Below are 19,527 nucleotides of genomic sequence, written 5' to 3'. Positions count from 1 at the left end.
ATTATTCAACTCATTACTGAAATGTTACCTTGAAGTTTCCAAGTATTGTAGAAATACCCAATCCTTATACTTATTACCTGACTCATGTAATTGTAATCCCTCTGTACATCATCTCTATAATAGCAATAAAGTAAATTAATAAATTAATAAGTAAATAAATAAAGTAAATTAAAGAATGTTTAATTCTTTAATTTTGAAATTTTGAAATTTTGAAATACTGTAGTAAAATTTACCATATATCAATTTTCACCTCAGTAAGTTAACAAGACATTAATCAAATTTTAACTAATCAATTAAAAAATGCTCATGAGTAACAAGCTCTTCCAGATAAACAAGAGAAACAAATTTGCCATTATAAGTTTTTGTCTACATTCAGGTAGAAACTAGTGGAGTTTTCCTACAAATTGGCAACTTCTGGACAGTGATTTTCAAAGCTGACCACTTTATCTACTCTGCGTACCCTTACAGGGGTGGAAAAGCTTTTTTTATCGACCGAAGGCCATTTGTATATTTATAATATCCTTTATAGGCCACACAAAACTATTGATACAGATGGCCACAAGCAGCCAATGAAAAGAATGAGTCTCTCCATTGTGTGCCAAATGATTTGTGGGGCCTTACACAGTCAGGCTGGACATTTCTCATCTCTGACTGAACCAAAGTTGCCAAAAATTAGTTTCAGGTTGCTTTAGTAATGCTGGAACTACTAACAATTGGCTCTCTTTTATTAATATTACAATAATAATAATCTGTGTTTGTATATGTGAAACCATAAAGTCTGTTCACATATTTTGTTATATTTACTTCTAAAAGTAAGAGGTAGGCAAGATGGATTGTTTCAGATGCATTCCTGTGACACATGGAGTAATTCAACTACTACACCAAAGTGATTAGGGCCTTCTGTGAAGAGCATTCTGCTACCTATGGACCACAAAGGCCTGTGGAGTATCACTGAGTTTGTTCCCCTGCTTTCATCTATATCTATAGATGGAGAGAGGGAGAGGGAAGGAAAGGAGGGATGTTGTTTTACTCAGGATAATCTAGAAAAGGAAATATCAAAGGCCCATACTCTTCTCTGCCTCATTAACATTCTAAATCAGTGTTGCCCAATATAGATGAGATGCAAGCCACATGTGTAATTTTAAATTTTCTGGCAGTTACATTGGGGAAGATTAGGGGAAACTGATGGAAATAATTTAACAATATTATTATGATTTTTTTTATTTTTTATTTTTTGGTCAGTCATGGAGCTTGAACTCTGGGCTTGGGCACTGTCCCTCAGTGATTCTGCTCAAGGCAAGCCCTATACCACTTGAGCCACAGAGCCACTTCCGGTTTTCTGGTTAATTTGAGGTAAGAGTCTCATAGACTTTCCTGCCCTGGCTGGCTTTGAACGGTGATCCTCAGATCTCAGCCTCCTGAGTAGCTAGGATTACAGGCATGAACCACTGGCACCCAGCTTTATTATTGCCACGCCGACCCCAGTAGAGTCTGCTTAGTATGGGAAACCATCTATCAGACCATGATAGGGGCCTCGAGACCTATCTCTGAGTTTTGGGACTTCACCGAAGTCTACCTCAGAGAATGGGGCTTTACAGAAACCTATCTCCAAGTTTTGGGACTTCACCGAAGTCTACCTCGGAGAATAGGGCTTCTAAGAGGTCTACTCCTGGGAAAAGGCTGGAAAAACCCCTGGGAAAAGATGTGTTTCTGTCTTTCTTCTCCTCATAAGAATGCCTATCAATCTTTTACTGTTTCTGCTGTTCATTGTACTTACTCATTGTCAACGTTCCCTTATTCAAAGCTCTTTCTTAAGAGTGTTGACGACTCCAATATCTGATGAGTGTCTTAAAAATATGACTAACTCACCAGAGTTAAGTGCTACCCTGAAACCCCTCTTATGAAGGCTAGTAGACAAGTTATAAGCAAATATAAAAGTATTGGGGGTTTCACAAAGTCACTCCAGCAGAAGGAATTGTAGAAATTTACAAGAAGCTGTAGGCGCGGCTAGAACAGAAGGAATGTATGGCAATTGCTGAGATAACTACTTAGGAGAAAGAACTTCCTGGTACTCTCATTTACTAAGAGACTTGCTAGATCTAGGCCTCCGTGACCTTACTATTAAAGAAGGAACAGGAAAAAAAAAAAAAGAAGGAACAGGAAAAATCTTATGGGATAATTAAGGCCTCTATAGAAATAAGGTAATAGTGAGATGGTGACAAACGTCGAAACCCATTATATTTCTTAGAGATAAGCCAGAAACAAGTGTCTTTCAGGCGACCAGCTGGTGACCACCTAAGAATGAAGCCCTGCAGCAAGATTGTGTAAAATTTTGCCCTTTCAGGCGACCAGCTGGTGACCATCCAAGAACGAAGCCTTGCAGCAAGATTGTGTAACCTTTTGCCCCTTTCTTATGAAGACTTCTGTTATAAAAGTTTGTTATCCTCTGCATTAAATCGCACTCAGCACTCAGCATCCACTCCTAATGTGTGTGAGTTGTCTGTTTGCCATCTCCCCATCCTATTCCAGGTTCCTCCCCTAGGTATCCTCCGTCGTCCCGACAGAACCCGGTCCGCGGCATATTATGATATTTTAAAGTGTATATTAGCCAATATACCCCAAATTGTCATTTCAATATCAGATCAGTATAGAAAGTCTTATTGAGCTACTTAGCATTTCTGTTTTATATGCTAAGTCTTTGAAATATGGTGTGTGTATTACACTTCCAGCACATGTCCATCAGGACTGACCACATTTTAAATGCTCAAATGGCCACTTACTGGCTTAAATAGCCACTATGAAATGGTCATCTATTTCTCACCAAGGTTCAAAGCAGGTCCATATTTATGGATTGTAGAAGGGAATCATAGGTCCTATTCCTGATACAACCAGCATCATACTAAGGAGCATCAAGCAAGGCTTGCCCAAGTACTCCTACCTTAGTCTTCCTAACTGCTAAGTGAGTTGCTAAGCTGCCCTTCCCCATTCAACAAGCAAATGGAGTTTGACCATCCCAGTTTGTTCAGGGCTGTCTCTGGAAAGTCTCATGTCCTAAGGAAACTAAGAGAATTGCTCATGTACTTGAGAGTATCTATTAAAAATTAATAGGGTTTGGGAGTGCTGATCAGTGGTAGGTGTAAAGCCCCTGACTTCAATCCTAGCACTGCAAATAGATAGATAGATAGATAGATAGATAGATATAGATAGATAGATAGATAGATAGATAGATAGATAGATAGATAGATAGATAGATAGATAGATAGCTGCAAGAATGCAAGCATTATGCAGTCAGAAGGCATACCAAATGAAGGTTTATGGCTGTACCTGATGATTTTATACATGATTGGATTGGTGAAGAAAGGCTCGTCCAGTTCATTGTGGCCCCACTGCCTGTAGCATAACAAATCAATAATCACATCTTTCCGGAATTGGCGCTGATATTCAAAAGCTAGTCGTGTGGCCCGGACTACTTCCTCTGGCCTGTCTCCATTGACGTGAATGATGGCACAGCCTACAAGCTTCCCTGAAGAAGGAAGTACACAGATGAAGGTCAATATTAGCCTTTCCCCCAAGACCTACTGCCTGAATAGGAAGACAGCATTTGTACTCAAGAAGTTTGGTTTGGTTGGTGAGAATCAAGTCCAGTGACAAGTCCCAGATCCATCACTTCTTGTATAATCTTGTATAAACTTGGTAAGTTATAAATCTGAGTGCAGTTCTGCCTCTTAGTGAAATGTCAAGATTGTATGAGCTAATAAACACAGTATTAATACTTCATCATAATGCCTAATACAAAATAGTTAACATTACTTTTGCTATTACAATTGCTATTACCTTTCTTCCTGAGATAGAAAAGTCATTAAAGAATACATCCTAGGAAAAGACATTTACTTCAAAGAGAAATTCTAGACTAGTTCTGCACTCTCTCTACCAGACTATTCACAAAGACAGTTCCCATAGACAATTCTAAAAGGCTTCTATCTAAGCTTTGGGTACAAAAACGAAGAGTTTCTATTAGCCAACAGTTCTTGTAACAGGTTCTGTGAAAACAGGAATGGGTAATACAAGATCTGATTGCCTTTTTTTTTTTTTGTCAATCATGGCCTGGGCACTGTCCCCCAGCTCTCCAGCTCAAGGCAAGTGCTCTACCACTTGAGCCACATTGCCACTTCCAGTTTTCTGGTGGTTTATTGGAGATAAGAGTCTCACGGACTTTCCTGCCCAGACTGGCTTTGATGCACGCTTCTCAGATCTCAGCCTCCTGAGTAGCTAAGATTACAGGCATGAGCCACCTGCACCCGGCAAGATTGCTTATTTTTATAGATTAAAACAAGTTGATTTTGCCAAGCAGAGGTTGAGAACTGAGGATTTTGGTTCAAAGCCAGCTGGGGCAGGAAAGTCCATGAGGCTTTTCTCATATTAACTACCAAAAAGACAGAAATGGAACTGTGGCTCAAGTGGCAGAAAGCTAGCCTTGAGCAAAAACTTCAGGGACAGCAGCCAGGCCCTGAGTTCAAGTTCCAGGACCAGCATACATACACACACACACACAAAGTTGATCTTGACTCTTCACAGTTTAATTCTCAGTAGGCTACAATCTTAGGATTGAACATATTATTTTTTACTAAGTTCTTGGCATTCCAAGCTTGAATATTCTAAAGGTAATTCTCTAGTATTGTACTGTGTTACTGTGTTATTCTCTGACTTCTACCAGAAAGGGCTACTGAAGGAATTTGAGAAAGGACACTCTAAACTCTATCCTTTTATTATTTCCTTGGATTTCAAGAGCAAACTCAGGGATGAAAGCAAAGCTAGTGGTCGAGCACTTGCATGGCTTGCATGAAGTCCAGTGTTTGATCCCAAAAATATCACAAAATAAGAATAATCATGGCAGTAGTAGTAGTAGTAGTAAATACCACACTCAGACTGTAAGAGTAATACTAATTTGCCATCTGAATAACTGCTAACCACATTTGATCCAAATTTTAACATGAGAAATGCAATAAAACTCACTGTTTTCAATGACCTACAAGTTTCTCTACAAATTCCTTATCCTTCAGAACAATCAACATCAATCCTGCCGTGTTACGTACCAATATCACTACTGTATAAAGAAGACCTTCCTCTTTCTGCAGGAGTGGTGTAACCCAGCTGGTTATTGACAATCAAATGGATACTGCCACCAATTCTGAAATGTGGGAGGTTAGACAGTGTAAATGTTTCAAGAACAATTCCTTGACCGCAGAAAGATGCATCACCATGAACCTAAAACACAGGGGGATAGGGACATGAAGAATTAAGAAGTTTAGGTTTTTAGATTAAAATGCTTTTAAATACTAATAGAACAAAATGAGTTCTAAGAAATGAAAACAAGAGGTTTTTTCTTTGTTAAAATAAAATACTAATAAGAATATAAAAGCAACTGCTTTATCACTATTCTCCTGTTCTCCTCAAAGTATGCAGATTATAGAATTCTTGGACTGGTTGGTCAGACTGATGTCAAAGGCAGCTTTCAAAGATGCTCCTTCTGTTCTTTCCACTTACCATCACCATCAGTTAACCCACCCCTCCCCATCACACCCTGTGCCATTGGTCCATGCAGCAAACACTGTAGTTTCCACAGCATCCTGTAAGGGGAGGGACTTACAGAGGCACAAAGAGAATCTCAGCTCTAGGAAACCTGGCGAGAAAATAGTCTGTAAAACCAGAGGAATGGGGCTGGGAAGGTGGCTCAGTGGTAGAGTGCTTGCCTTGCATGAACGAGGTCCTGGGTTCGATTCCTCAGCACCACAGAAGCAAAAAGAAAAAAGCCAGATGTGGTGCTGTGGCTCAAGTGGTAGAGTGCTAGCCTTGAGCTGAAGAGCTGAGGGACAGCGCCCAGGCCCAGAGTTCAGGCCCCATGACCAGACCCAAATAAAAAAAAAAAAAAAAAAGAAAGAAAACAGAGGAATAGCACACCACTTGGGCTCTCCCTCTCCCTAGCCACCTTGCCCAGGAAATGAGACTACACTTGCTCCCATCACCTAATCCTCACTGTATTATCATGAACATGACAAACACAAGAAGGTACAGGAGAAGAGAATGTCACATGCAAATGGAAGGTGGGTTTAAAGAAAAATGAAATACTGTGAAAGAATCTCTCCCATGTGCTAAGTTTCCAGAACATTCCAAGCCTGCTAGATCAGAATATCATTACAAACTCTGGTAGATAATGTGGTAAAGAAGGGCGATTTTTTCACATCTAAAATAATGATGGGGTTGAAGATCTCAGAAGACAAAGTTTAAGACAACTGCAGAAATCATCTTTTCCCAAAATGTGATTTCACTTTCCTCTTATTTTCAGATCTATTTAACCCAGACATTCTTGCTCCCTGGTTTTCCCAACCTCTGGCCTCTCTTCCTGAAGCCACAAGTACCTGTAAGCAAATGACTTTGTCCCCAGGCTGAGCTGAATCATTGGGAGAGTAGTCCCCATCCTGCCGAGACTGTTGTCTGCCACGAGTTTTCCCCACAGCCACAGGATTAATGGCTTCCAGGTGTGAAGGGTTCGGCAGCATTGTCACGTGGAGCGGACGGTGGGAACCAAAGTCCAGGTCCACAGACGATGTCAGGTGAGACAGGACATCTCCAATGGCTGAGACATTGTCTGGAAATTCACTTAAGCCTTGCATTTTACGGAACATCAGCTATTAGACAAATAGGAAAATGATACCTTTTTATCACAATGGAGATTAGGGAGAAAGTGGCTAGTTTAAATACAATGAAAATAACGATGATGTAAATGTATTTGTAATTATTATAAATATTCATTATCCAGGTGTGGCTCAGAGTTATTTGGTGATCTTCAGAATCAAGTAAAGTGCTAACATTTTAAGAAGAACATTTTAAGAGGAAAATAGCAAGCAGATTTCAATTAGAAAAACTTTTTAAAAATATACCTGTTATACTTGCCAATAGGATTCTGTATCAATTTTGTTAAAAGTAAAAAAGAAACTAGTCTGCATGCCAGTGGCTCATGCTTATAATCCAAGCTACTTGGGAGGCTGAGATCAGAAAGTTTGTGAGTTCAAGGCCAGGTCAGATACAAAAGTTCACAAGATCCACTCTCAACTGGGTACAATAGCATGCACTTGTTATCCTAGATATGTAAGAGGCTAAGGCTCTTGGTTCCAGGCCAGAGTGAACAGAAAAGTCTGTGAGACTTCATCTCAGTGGAAGAAACTGGGTGTGGAAACTGTACCTGTCATCCCAGCTACAGGGGGAAGAAAAATTAAGAGGATCATAGTCCAGACTCATGCCTAGGAATGATTAGCCAGTGAACAAGAAAAGATTAGAAGCAGTGGAGCACCTGCCTAGCTAATACAAGGCCTTAAGTTCAAATCACAATACTACAAAAAAAAAAAAAAAAGAGGAAACCAGTAAAATAGAATGCAATTCCACTTAGATAAAAGATTATGTATATTGCTTAACTGAAGCCATATCTGAAGATTATACCACGGAATTCTGGAAAAATTTCTTGATATATGAGCTCCTACTTCATTTTTGTCTTCTATGACACAGATATATAAACCATTTTGAAAATCAACAATACATTCTCAAAACTCCTTCACTGATAAGTTTCTTTTTTTTTTTTTTTGTCGGTTGTGGGGCTTGAACTCTGGGCCTGGACGCTGTCCCTCAGCTCTTCAGCTCAAGGCGAGCTCTCTACCACTTGAGCTACAGCGCCACTTCCGGTTTTCTGGTGGTTTATTGGAGATAGGAGTCTCACGGTCTCTCCTGCCCGGGCTGGCTTTGAACCGCGATCCTCAGATCTCAGCCTCCTGAGTAGCTAGGATTACAGGCGTGAGCCACCAGCGCCCGGCTTCTTCACTGATAAGTGACAAAGCTGGATCCAAAACTAAGATTTAAACACCTAAATTCTAAATTAGCCAAACTGTTTGAATACCTAGAACTTTCTCTAGCTTTGAACAACTTCTAATTGACCTATATACAATAAAGAATAGGTATGTTCTTACAATTTCTTCATCTTGTAAGACTGTTTTATCTGAGTGATCTTAGGAATGTCATTTTTTCGTTTAAGAATTTCTGTACCAGCCGGGCGCTGGTGGCTCACGCCTGTAATCCTAGCTACTCAGGAGGCTGAGATCTGAGGATCGCGGTTCAAAGCCAGCCCGGGCAGGAGAGACTGTGAGACTCCTATCTCCAATAAACCACCAGAAAACCGGAAGTGGCGCTGTAGCTCAAGTGGTAGAGGGCTCGCCTTGAGCTGAAGAGCTGAGGGACAGCGCCCAGGCCCAGAGTTCAAGCCCCACGACCGACAAAAAAAAAAAAAAAAAAAAGAATTTCTGTACCTACTTAAGCATATGTCTGTATCTGCCAATAAGTTTAGTCTGGCATATTCTACCTTGACTCAATTACTAGTCCTTGTGTATGAGTATTTGTGTGATGCCCACTGGTACTGGGCTTAAACACAAGTCTTTATGCTTGTTTGGCTTTTACTTACAGCTGGTGCTCTAACACTTGAGACAAGCCTCCCTTTTAGGATTTTCTGGTTAACTGGAGGTGAAGTCCCATGGACTTTTCTGCCTAGGCTACACTTGAACTGTGATTCTACAGGGCTCAATCTCCTGAGTAATTAGGATAAGCAACTAGCCTTTAAAAAATCAAAACAAAGGAGATGTGAGAAATGTGTTTAAAAGACAACATCTTGTTATATTATCCAGTCTGGCCTTGAATTCCTGAGTTCAAGTGATCTCCAGCCAAAACCTCACCACTAGCTGAGACTACCAGAGTACACCACTATAATCAACTAACACCACATGAATTTTCTAAAGGTCTGAAGATTAATACATCATTCTCTGAGCTCTGGTTCACTCTAACTTTGACAAATCCTCAGAGCCTGACAAAACTCAGGGCCTGAGCACTGTCCCTGAGTTTCATTTGTTCAAGGCTAGCACTCTACCACTTGAGCCATAACGCCACTTCCAGCTTTTTCTGTTTATGTGGTACTGAGGAATCGAACCCAGGGCTTCATGCATGCTAGACAAGCACTCTATCACTAGGCCACATTCCCAGCCTCTTAACAAATCATTTAACAGTTATAATTATTTTTAATCTTTTGGCCTATAAATTTATCCTGAAATGTATCCATGCATAAAGATAAAATTCTTCAATTTTAGATCTCTCTGATGGGTCCTTGACATAAAAATCTTCATTCTTGGGCTGGGAAGGTGGCTCAATAGTAGAGCACTTGCCTTGTATGAGGCCCTGGGTTCGATTCCTCAGCACAACATAAGCAGAAAAAAAAAAAAAAAAGCCAGAAGTGTCGCTGCGGCTCCAGTGGTAGAGCTCTAGTCTTGAGCTGAAGAGCTGAAGGACAGTGCCCAGGCCCAGAATTCAGGCCCACTTCATTCTTTTTTTTTTTGCCAGTCATGGGGTCAGAACTCTGGGCCTGGGCACTGTCCCTGAGCTCTTCAGCTCAAGGCTAGCACTCTACCACTTGAGCCACAGTGCCACTTCTGGCCTTTTCTGCTTATGTGGTGCTGAGGAATCGAACCCAGGGCCTCATGCATGTAAGGCAAGTGCTCTACCACTGAGCCACCTTCCCAGCCCCGCCCACTTCATTCTTGATTTCAAATCTTTTGGGAAATGTAAAAAGCAGCTAAGTTGGACTGTACAGAGATACCAAGAGCCAATCACTTATAAAGTACTCACTTTGAGCTGGGAAGGTGGCTCAGCAGTAGAGCACTTGTCTTGCATGCATGAGGCCCTGGGTTCAATTCCTCTGTACCACATAAGCAAAAAGAAAAAAGCCAGAAGTGGCGCTGTGGCTCAAGTGGTAGAGCGCTAGCCTTGAGCTGAAGAGCTGAGGGACAGCGCCCCGGCCCAGAGTTCAGGCCCCATGACCGGACCCAAAATAAATAAATAAATAAATAAATAAATAAATAAATAAATAAATAAATAGAGTACTCACTTTGGTGGTCATTGAGATAAATGTAATATTAATTCTACTATAATCCAATAACTATAAACTTTGCATGACTCCTTGCAGAATTGTATAAAATTGCATAGCCTTTGTTTGAACAAGGGCTATTAAATGAAAAAGGTATTGTCAAAGGATAAAATTCAGTTCTATTTCCATCATCCTTTAACTTCCCTGAGAGGAGAAAGCGTCCATACAAAAACACACATTAAAGCAGCCCAAGTAGTGAATATCAGTTCTAGCTGTCAGCATTAAATTTGGCCCATTCACAACCTGGACCACTGCTCAGATGTTTACTTGACTTGCTAAGGGCAACAACTCCCACAGTTTTATTGCGTTTCAGTGCACTGCACAGTATTGGGAAGAAACACAGAAAACAACCTCACCTCTGGAGGTAACTGCAGAAGGCCTGTCAATAAATTCAGCCTCCCTCGATGGGGCATCCCAATGATGACATCAGTTATCCCACTGTAGGCTGACATCTTCAGCAACTCATGAAAAAAGCCCATCATGCTTTCAGCCCCTTCACCTCCATAGCGCTTCACTGTGGCAAATTTGGTGGCCAGAAAGTGGTCAAACTCCTGTGGAACATCAAGACATGTTAGCTGCTCAGGTGAAAGACAGATGAGTTATGTGTGTTGTGACATGATCCCACAATACACCAGTGGCCAGAGCTGTGCCCATTCCCTATCCCAGGGAGACAAAAGTAACTCATGGACAGCTCTGCCAAGGATACGGTGGGGGTTGCAAATCAACTTATTCAGAGAACCTTGTTACATATGTGCTCTAGACTAGGGACTAGGTATGAGATCTCTGTGCCTCTTTTAATTAGTGTTTTATTAGAGGCTTCTACAGTACTAGTTAATCAAGATCACTATCCAACCATCAAAATTATTGGGAAGAAGCTTGGTGTCATCTAAACATGCGTGAATCTTGATCACCCTTCTTTTAGAGATTCTATTCCACTAATTTATATCCAGAGCCTCTTCCATGCAGAAGACAAAGAGAAATAAGCACTTAAGGACTTTGTTGTCTTTTATAAAGTAACTAGACAAATATAAAAAAATACTTATTTTTCGGGGGAGGGGGGGTGGCTTTAACTCTGGGCCTGAGCGCTGTCCCTCAGCATTTCAGCTCAAGGCAAGCACTCTACCACTTGAGCCACAGTGCCACTTCCAGTTTCCAATTAAGAGTCTCATGGAATTTCCTGCCAGGCCTGGCTTTGAACCATGATCCTCAGATCTCAGCCTCCTTAGTAGCTAGCATTACAGGCGTAAGCTACCAGCGCCCAGCATAAAATACTGTGACTTAGGAGAAACAAAAGCTTAAATGTCTGATGGTCCTATTACACTGCTACTTAGAATAAAGTGCTGTGTGTTGTATTGTCTGCTAAATTAAAGCAATGAAGGCAAGTTAAAGCAAATTCAGAGTCAGTGCTGTAAATTTTTCCCTTCAGTAGTTATCATTGTAGGGAGAGACCTGACCTATCCTATTGAGACAAGGTACTACTTTCATACCTGAGATTCTAACATTAGTTTTGACAGATGTTTTCGCTCTTCCGTGGTAAATGGCTCCTTTTTCAGCTCCTCAAACCGCCTCATAAACCAGTCTTTCTCTTCCTGGGTCTGAAGTTGGGCAGTTTCAATAGAAATTGGCCCACAGAAGATCTGGTTCAAATAGGCTAATACTTCCTCCAGAGAGGCTTCTTCCTTGCCCATGTTCAATAATCCTAGGGAATGAATCAAAGGGATCATAGCAAAGAATCATTAACCATGCAGAAAGTTTTCTGGAGGGCTGGGAAGGTGGCTCAGTGGTAGAGCACTAGCCTTGCATGCCTGAGGCCCTGGGTTCGATTCCTCAGCACCACATAAGAAAAAAGAAAAAAGCCAGAAGTGGCGCTGTGGCTCAAGTGGTAGAGCGCTAGCCTTGAGCTGAAGAGCTGAGGGACAGCGCCCAGGCCCAGAGTTCAGACCCCACGACCGGACCCAAAAAAAAAAGTTTTCTGGAATATACTGAAAGAACTACTTCAATCCATAGCACTTCAACATTAATAAATTGCCGGGCGCCAGTGGCTCACGCCTGTAATCCTAGCTACTCAGGAGGCTGAGATCTGAGGATCGCGGTTCAAAGCCAGCCTGGGCAGGAAAGTCTGTGTAACTCTTATCTCCAATAAACCACTAGAAAACCAGAAGTGGCGCTGTAGCTCAAGTGGTAGAGTGCTAGCACTGAGCTGAAGAGCTGAGGGACAGTGCCCAGGCCCAGAGTTCAAGCCCCATGACTGACAATAATAATAATAATAATAATAATAATAATAATAATAATAATAAATTAAGTCATAATTGATATTCAGTTATACTTTTTTCTTTTGGTGGGAAAATGAACTCAAGGCCTCACATATCATAATTAAGTAGGCTATCACTGAGCTATAACGCCAACCTTATTTAGATTATTCTGAAGACAAAATTTAAAATATGGTCAAAAGCCATGTGCTGGTGGCTCACACCTGTAATCCTAGCTACTCAGGAGGCTGAGATCTGAGGATCGCAGTTCAAAGCCAGCCCAGGCAGCAATGTCTGTGATACTCTTATCTCCAGTTAACCACCAGAAAAAATACAGAAGTGGCTCTATGGCTCAAGTGGTAGAGGGCTAGCCTTGAGCTGAAGAGCTGAGGGACACCAAGTTCAAGACCCATGACTGGCCAAAAAAAAAAAAAATGGTCAAAGACTATGAAATAGTAAAACTAGGAAAATAAAAAACAACCTTTCTGTGTGTGTGTGTGCGCGTGCGTGCATGCGTGTGCACTCATGTGGGCATGCCAGTCCTGGGGCTTGCACTCAGGGCCAGGGTGCTGTCCCTGAGCTTCTTTTGCACAAGACTAGTACTCTACCACCTAAGCCACAACTACATTTGCGACTTTTTGGTATTTTATTGGAGGTCAGAGTCTCTTAGACTTTCCTGTCTGGGCTGGTTTTGACTGTGAACCTCATATCTCAGCCTGCTGAGAAGCTAGGATTACAGGTGTGAGCCACAGGCACTTGTATGAAGTTGGCCTTTTTTTTTTTTTGTCAGTCATGGTGCCAGAACTCTGGGCCTGGGCACTGTCCCTCAGCTCTTCAGCTCAAGGCTAGCACTCTACCACTTGAGCCACAGCACCACTTCTGACTTTTTCTGCTTATGTGGTGCTGAGGAATCAAACCCAGGGCCTCATGCATGCAAGGCAAGCACTCTACCACTGAGTCACCTTCCCAGCCCGTGAAGCAGGCCCTCTCTTAAAAACACCTCCAGGCCAGTCTTCCCTGAAGACAACTGTGTCCCTCCTTTCTCCTCAGTGGAGAAGCTCAGTGGAGGCCTCAGCTCTTCAAACGTCTAATTCTCCACAAACATCCAAACCCTGCCTCATGTGGGTGGGCAGTCTCTTCTCTTCTTCCAGCTACTTTCTTACCTGTGGTAGTCAAGGGTCCCTGCAGTGTCTCCACAAGGGCTTGGATTTCAGGCACCTTGTCCAGCAGGTCTTGTCCAGTGATGAGAGGGTTGATCTGGGCAGCTTTGTGACCATGCTCACAGTATGCTGTCACCAATCTGGAAAGGCCATGATCAACTAGATAAGAGGAAAACAAAACAGTGCAGTTAAGGAGATGCCCACAAATCACAAAAATTAGCCTGCACTGCAGCCTTCCACCTTATTAATACCTTATTTCTACTCACCACATCTGCCAGTGATTTTCTTTTTTTTTTTTTCTTTTTATTTTTTTTTTTATTTTTGGTCCGGTTGTGGGGCCTGAACTCTGGGCCTGGGCGCTGTCCCTCAGCTCTTCAGCTCAAGGCTAGAGCTCTACCACTTAAGTCACAGCTCCACTTCCGGCTTTTTTCATTTTGCTTATGTGGTGCTGAGGAATCGAACCCAGGGCCTCAGGCATGCAAGGCAAGCGCTCTACCACTGAGCCATCTTCCCAGCCCTGCCAGTGATTTTCAAGACTAAATTCTATCAGAATTCAAATAAACCTTATTTCGCTATATGACAGCTAAAGTCACATAAATAAGAAAATGAGTACAGACTTGTACAAATAACGATACATATAAATTCATATATGTATAATGAAAAATGGAAAGTGACCTTTTGTGTGTGTATATGTGTGTGCCAGTCCTAGGGTTTGCACCTAGGGCCTGGGCGCTGTCCCTGAGCTTTTTTTTCTTTTTTCTTTTTTTTGCTCAAGGCTAACACTCCACCACTGCAGCCACAGCTCCACATCAGCTTCTTGGTGGTTAAGTGGGGTTAAGTCTCACAGACTTTCCTGACCCAGCTGGCTTCAAACCATGATCCTAAGATCTCAGCCTCCTGAGTGGCTAGGATGTGAGCTTAGCAAGACATTTGTTTTTTAAAGCATAAGCGCTTAACCCTGCCAGTGGCTCACTCCTAATCCTAGCCACTCAGGAGGCTGAAATCTGAGGATCACAATTCAAAGCCAGCCCGGCAGGAAAATCTGTGAGACTCTTATTTCCAATAAACAACTAGAGAACCAGAGTGGCTCTGTGACTCAAGTGGTAGAGCGCTAGCCTTGAGCTGAAGAGCTGAGGGACAGAGCCCAGGACCAAAGTTCAGGCCCCATGACCGGCCCTTCCCCCTTCCCCCTCCACCCCAAAAAAAGAGCTTAACTATTATACTTTTTAGTTCTGCATTCGTGTTCCGGAATTTGATTTTATCTTTGCAAATCTATACAGCTCTCCAATTTTTTTTGAAGCTTTTTCTTTATAACTGCAGTAATGATTCCTATTATTTCCAACATAAAGAGTCCTACAACCTCAATCACTACCAAAGCTGAGTGCAGAGCTATAAATCACTAAAAGTACTTTGGATTCCAATAGATCAAATCCTCTTCAATCTCGTGATGGGCGCTAAATAGTGACATATAGTTTTATGTTTTCTTTATAATTCTTTATACCCAAGAATCACAACTCCTAAACCCATCTCCATTGTAAATTACTATTTTTTTTAATAAATTCCAAATCAATGCACCAGACTCTTAATCCCCAAAAACAAAATAAATAAATAAATAAAAGCAGGTGTGGAAGCTCATAGCTGTAAACCCTATATACATAGAGACAGAGGTAGGAGAGTTGTAGTTCAAGGCTAGCCCCAGGTACCAGACTCTCTCTAAAAAAATAACTAAAGGAAAATGGCTAGTGAGTTGGCTCAAGTATAGAGTACCTAGCAAGTAAGCATGAAAACCTAACTTCAGACCTCAATATTGAATAAATGAATAAATAAATAAAATTTAGGGGCTGGGAAGTTGGCTCAGGGGTAGAGCACTTGCCTTGCATGGCTTGAGGCCCTGGGTTCTATTCCTCAGCACCACATAAGCAAAAAGAAAAAAGCCGGAAGTGGTGCTGTGGCTCAAGTGGTAGAGCGCTAGCCTTGAGCTGAAGAGCTGAGGGACAGCGCCCAGGCCCTGAGTTCAGGCCCCACGACTGGACCCCAAAAAACAAAACAAAACAAAATAAATAAATAAATAAAATTTACTTGACAACTGAGATTTACACCTATCATCAAGTTAGCTACAAAAAGCAATCAATCCTCATGGGTCAAAGTTTATCTAGTGAAATCATTGCCATATAAAAGGCCATTACAATCAATTTTGGGGGGGGGGGATCCGGTTGTGGGGCCTGAACTCTGGGTCTCAGCTCTTCAGCTCAAGTCTAGTGTTCTACCACTTGCGCCACAGTGCCACTTCCGGCTTTTTTTTTCTTTTTGCTTATATGGTGCTGAGGAATCGAACCCAGGGCCTCATGCATGCAAGGCAAGCACTCTACCGCTGAGCCACCTTCCCAGCCCAAGGTCCATTACAATCAAATTCAATATTTCCTCTAAGTCTGAGTACAAGTGAAGTATTAGTGAATGATGTAGTCATCCTTTGCAAGCACCAATTCTAACCAAGATAAACATGTAGAAAAGACATCAATGATGGGTGAAGAAGAGCAGGGAGCCTCCATAACCTAACTATATCTCTTCCCACTTCACTATGCAGCCCAGGCTGGCCTTGTCCTTGATATCCTCCTGCCTCAGCCTCCCAAGGTCTCGGCTGTACCTCCAGCCCAGCCACCAAGTTAGTTTTTGTTGTTCTTCTTTATTTAGTAGTTTATTGAGATACATTCTTGCTATGTAACTCAGGCTAACCTTGAACTTGCAATCCTCCTACATTTGAATCCCACGTACTGGGATTTCAGCACTGTGTGACTTTTGATGTGTCCATTTTCACTGTCCTTTCATTTACTTTGCCAGCCAATAGAAAAAAGTAACATACAGCATTCTTAACACTAACTCATCAATACCAAGATAGTACCTTTCATGACAAATAGCACACATCATGAAAAAGAAAGATTAAAGCCATCCTTGGCCTTGTCAGACTGCTTCCCATTTCAGTTGCAAGATTAACCATAAACATATGCTTACACAGAATTTAAGGAAAAACTAAGAAAATCTTTATCTTCACAAAGCATAATGATAGTATATTGCCCCATACATAAAGGGCTTACTCTCCTGATTGATTGTACAGGCAAAATTCAAACATACCATTTAGTAGGTGAACTGCAGAGAACCAAGCCTATTTCTTTTTTTTTCTTTTTGGATCCGGTCATGGGGCCTGAACTCTGGGCCTGGGCGCTGTCCCTCAGCTCTTCAGCTCAAGGCTAGTGCTCTACCACTTGAGCCACAGCGCCACTTCTGGCTTTTTTCTTTTTGATTATGTGGTGCTGAGGAATGGAACCCAGGGCCTTGAGCATGCAAGGCAAGCGCTCTACCACTGAGCCACCTTCCCAGCCCCAACCAAGCCTATTTCTATTTCTATGTAAGAAATAAGAAGTTGGAGCTATCCATTTCAACAAAGATGGAAATTTAGCCTTGCTAACAGGAATGGATTCTTGTGCCAGGCACCTCTTGTGCCAGGCACCAGTGGCTAACGCCTGTAATCCTAGCTACTTAGAAGGCTGAGATCTGAGGACCATGGTTCAAAGCCAGTCTGTGAGATTCTTATCTCCAATAAACCACTCAGGAAACCACACTAGTGCAGTGCCTCTAGTTGTAGAGTGCTAAACTTGAGCTGAAGGGCTGAGGGAGAGTGTTCAGGCCCAGAGTTCAAGACCCATGATCCCCCCACAAAAATAAAGAAAAAAACAAAACAAGAATGGATTCTCTGTGGTATCAGAGCCTAGAATGCAGAGCCTGGCAAGGTTGAAAAATAAGAGCACTTGGGAGAGATGATTCTAGGTTGGGAAGTGTGACTTTATCAACAAAAAAAGCTGAAAATGTGCCGCCTGAAGTTCCAACCCTCAGTATTCACTCCCCCTACTCCCCCTACACACAAAGGCAGCTTTTCCATCTATATCGCAGGCTTGTGTGGATATTGACCATGTTTGGACCAAAACAATGCTACCGGAGATCAAATATATAACTCTCTTTTCTCCTTCCTTCCACACAGCCTAGTAGAATAATTTACAAAAACAAGTCTAAAACATGAATTTTCTGACACAGAAAGAAAAAAAAGAAAGCTGCCATATCTACACATAGTGGTAATTTGGAAATGTTACTCCATTAGCCTCTACATTTTACTCAAAATATTTTAAAAACATAAAATTAAAGTTATTACCCTTCCTGGGCTGGGAAGGTGGCTCAGTGGTAGAGCGCTTGCCTTGCATGCAAGAGGCCCTGGGTTCGATTCCTCAGCACCACATAATCAAAAAGAAAAAAGCCAGAAGTGGCACTGTGGTCAAGTGGTAGAGTGCTAGCCTTGAGCTGAAGAGCTGAGGGACAGCGCCCAGGCCCAGAGTTCAGGCCCCACAACCGGAATAAAAAAAAAAAAAAAGTTATTACCCTTCCCAACAAAATTCCTTAAATCAGATCCTGCAACTACGACACAAACAACTGTTTCTAGGGGAAAAAATTGTCTCTAGAATTCATTTTGCTCTTCCCTCCCAGAACCCTCCTTTATATAAGAGAGAGAGAAAAAAAAAAATAGTATTCTGGAAGCTCACCTCAATCTGGGGAAAAGGGAAGGACCAGAGCTGGGAACCAGTATTTGAAACACTGAAACTATTAATGCATATTTAAGATTGAAGTTTAGAGTTAGGGTTAGGGCTAGAGAACAAATTATACAAGTCCGAGGAAGCTGTCACTCAGAGGTAGATGACCCTAAGTTCGATTCCTAATATAAGAAAAATTTGAAAAGTACAACAATTTGAAAAGTCAAATATATATAGTCTTAACCTAAATCAGGATTTACAACCTATGTTGGTCAAAATGCATTCCCTAAGGAGAAAACAGATTTTTTTTCTTTTTAGATGTTCTCTAAGGTGAAGAAAGGGCAAAATCCTGAAGTTACCACCGGAGTGTGATACAACATTCAAAGGTCACCAGCTCACAAGCCGAAAAGAATCTTTCACATTGATCTACTCTTTGTCCCTTCAAAGATGCAAAACGTTTTCTCTCACATTGTTTGTATTTGTCCTCTATCCAAGGGAGACAAAGAGCCTACATACTTAATTTTGGATGTCAAAGGCATGAATTTATTCTTAAGCCGTGAAGACTGCGATAGGGTGGGTAACTGCAGTTAGAGGAAGAAGAAAGTTTGGGGATTTATGTTGACAGAATGAATGACTTCAGAAAACCTTCCCTCCGCACTGTTCGAAACCCAGGGAGGGGCCATAGCCTAGGGTCAAACCCTTAGAGCAGCTGGTTGCCAAAGTGCAGAGAATGGGCAGAACCCACGGTCTTACACATGAGCATGCAAACAGGGATGTCAAAAGTGAATGTTCATGCCTGCTATTCCACTAAAACCAGCAGCACTTTCTAGGTTCAGCAGAATTCAAGCTGAGGGCTGGGTAGTCACCGACACAGATAAATGCCATCCTAGTCCAAGACCACAACCAACAATCCTGCCTCTCCCCAGGGGCTGCCCGGGGCTGGCACCCCAACATGCCCACGCACACGTGGGCCCCGAGGAAGACTCGGGACACGTAGGCTGGGGTTACATTTAGAACTTGGGATCCTGCCTCCCACTTCCGAGTTTATGGACTATGGACGGACAGAAAACAGAAATCCTCCTCCAAACCAGGACCCAACTGGGAAAGTTCGAGACTACCTAAGAGCGGAACCAATGCTGAGTCACACTCCCACCCCCATGCCCCAGGGCCCCAGGTCTGTTTCCCCAACCTGACTCCCAACAGCACCCCCACCCCAGCGACCCCGGTCCCCACTCCGACCTGGGGGCCGCGCCGGGCCGTCCCGGAGCTCGCGGCTCGCGGCCTTCCTGGGCGGGCAGCCGTAGACACCCCTCTCCGTCTGGTAGCCGCGTCTGGGGAGCAGGGGACGGGACCAGAGGAGAGTCCTTCGTGCAGCGGCCGCGGTGGCCAAGGCCATGTCCGCCCTGGTCCTGTGCCTTGAGCCGCGGCTGGAAGAAGAGCGGTGGCCGCGGGAAGACTGGGGCGGGGGGTGGGGGGGTCCACGGGCGGGAGCGGAGGGAGCTGCAGAGCAAGCTGCAGAGCGCGCCACGCCA

The 19,527-nt window shown here is 42.7% G+C and overlaps 1 protein-coding gene across 1 annotated transcript in view; it reads right to left on the bottom strand.

Annotated features, from left to right (window-relative positions):
* The window catches only part of Dhtkd1 (dehydrogenase E1 and transketolase domain containing 1), a 38,063-nt gene extending 18,602 nt beyond the window's left edge, over window positions 1-19,461 (bottom strand). Inside the window, exons 1-7 of the mRNA XM_069990356.1 lie at window positions 19,235-19,461; window positions 13,425-13,580; window positions 11,500-11,711; window positions 10,369-10,563; window positions 6,417-6,686; window positions 5,094-5,265; window positions 3,325-3,523 (exon numbers count right to left, since the gene is read on the bottom strand). Of these exons, the coding sequence (XP_069846457.1) occupies window positions 3,325-3,523; window positions 5,094-5,265; window positions 6,417-6,686; window positions 10,369-10,563; window positions 11,500-11,711; window positions 13,425-13,580; window positions 19,235-19,391 (1,361 nt within the window). The 5' untranslated portion in view covers window positions 19,392-19,461. The remainder of the gene's footprint in view (window positions 1-3,324; window positions 3,524-5,093; window positions 5,266-6,416; window positions 6,687-10,368; window positions 10,564-11,499; window positions 11,712-13,424; window positions 13,581-19,234) is intronic.
* Window positions 19,462-19,527: the final 66 nt, after the last annotated feature.

This window comes from Dipodomys merriami, unplaced genomic scaffold, assembly GCF_024711535.1.
Source record: "Dipodomys merriami isolate MVZ:Mamm:240054 unplaced genomic scaffold, mDipMer1.0.p SCAF_4, whole genome shotgun sequence".
NCBI lineage: Eukaryota > Metazoa > Chordata > Mammalia > Rodentia > Heteromyidae > Dipodomys > Dipodomys merriami.
This window is presented reverse-complemented; position numbering and strand designations above follow the sequence as displayed.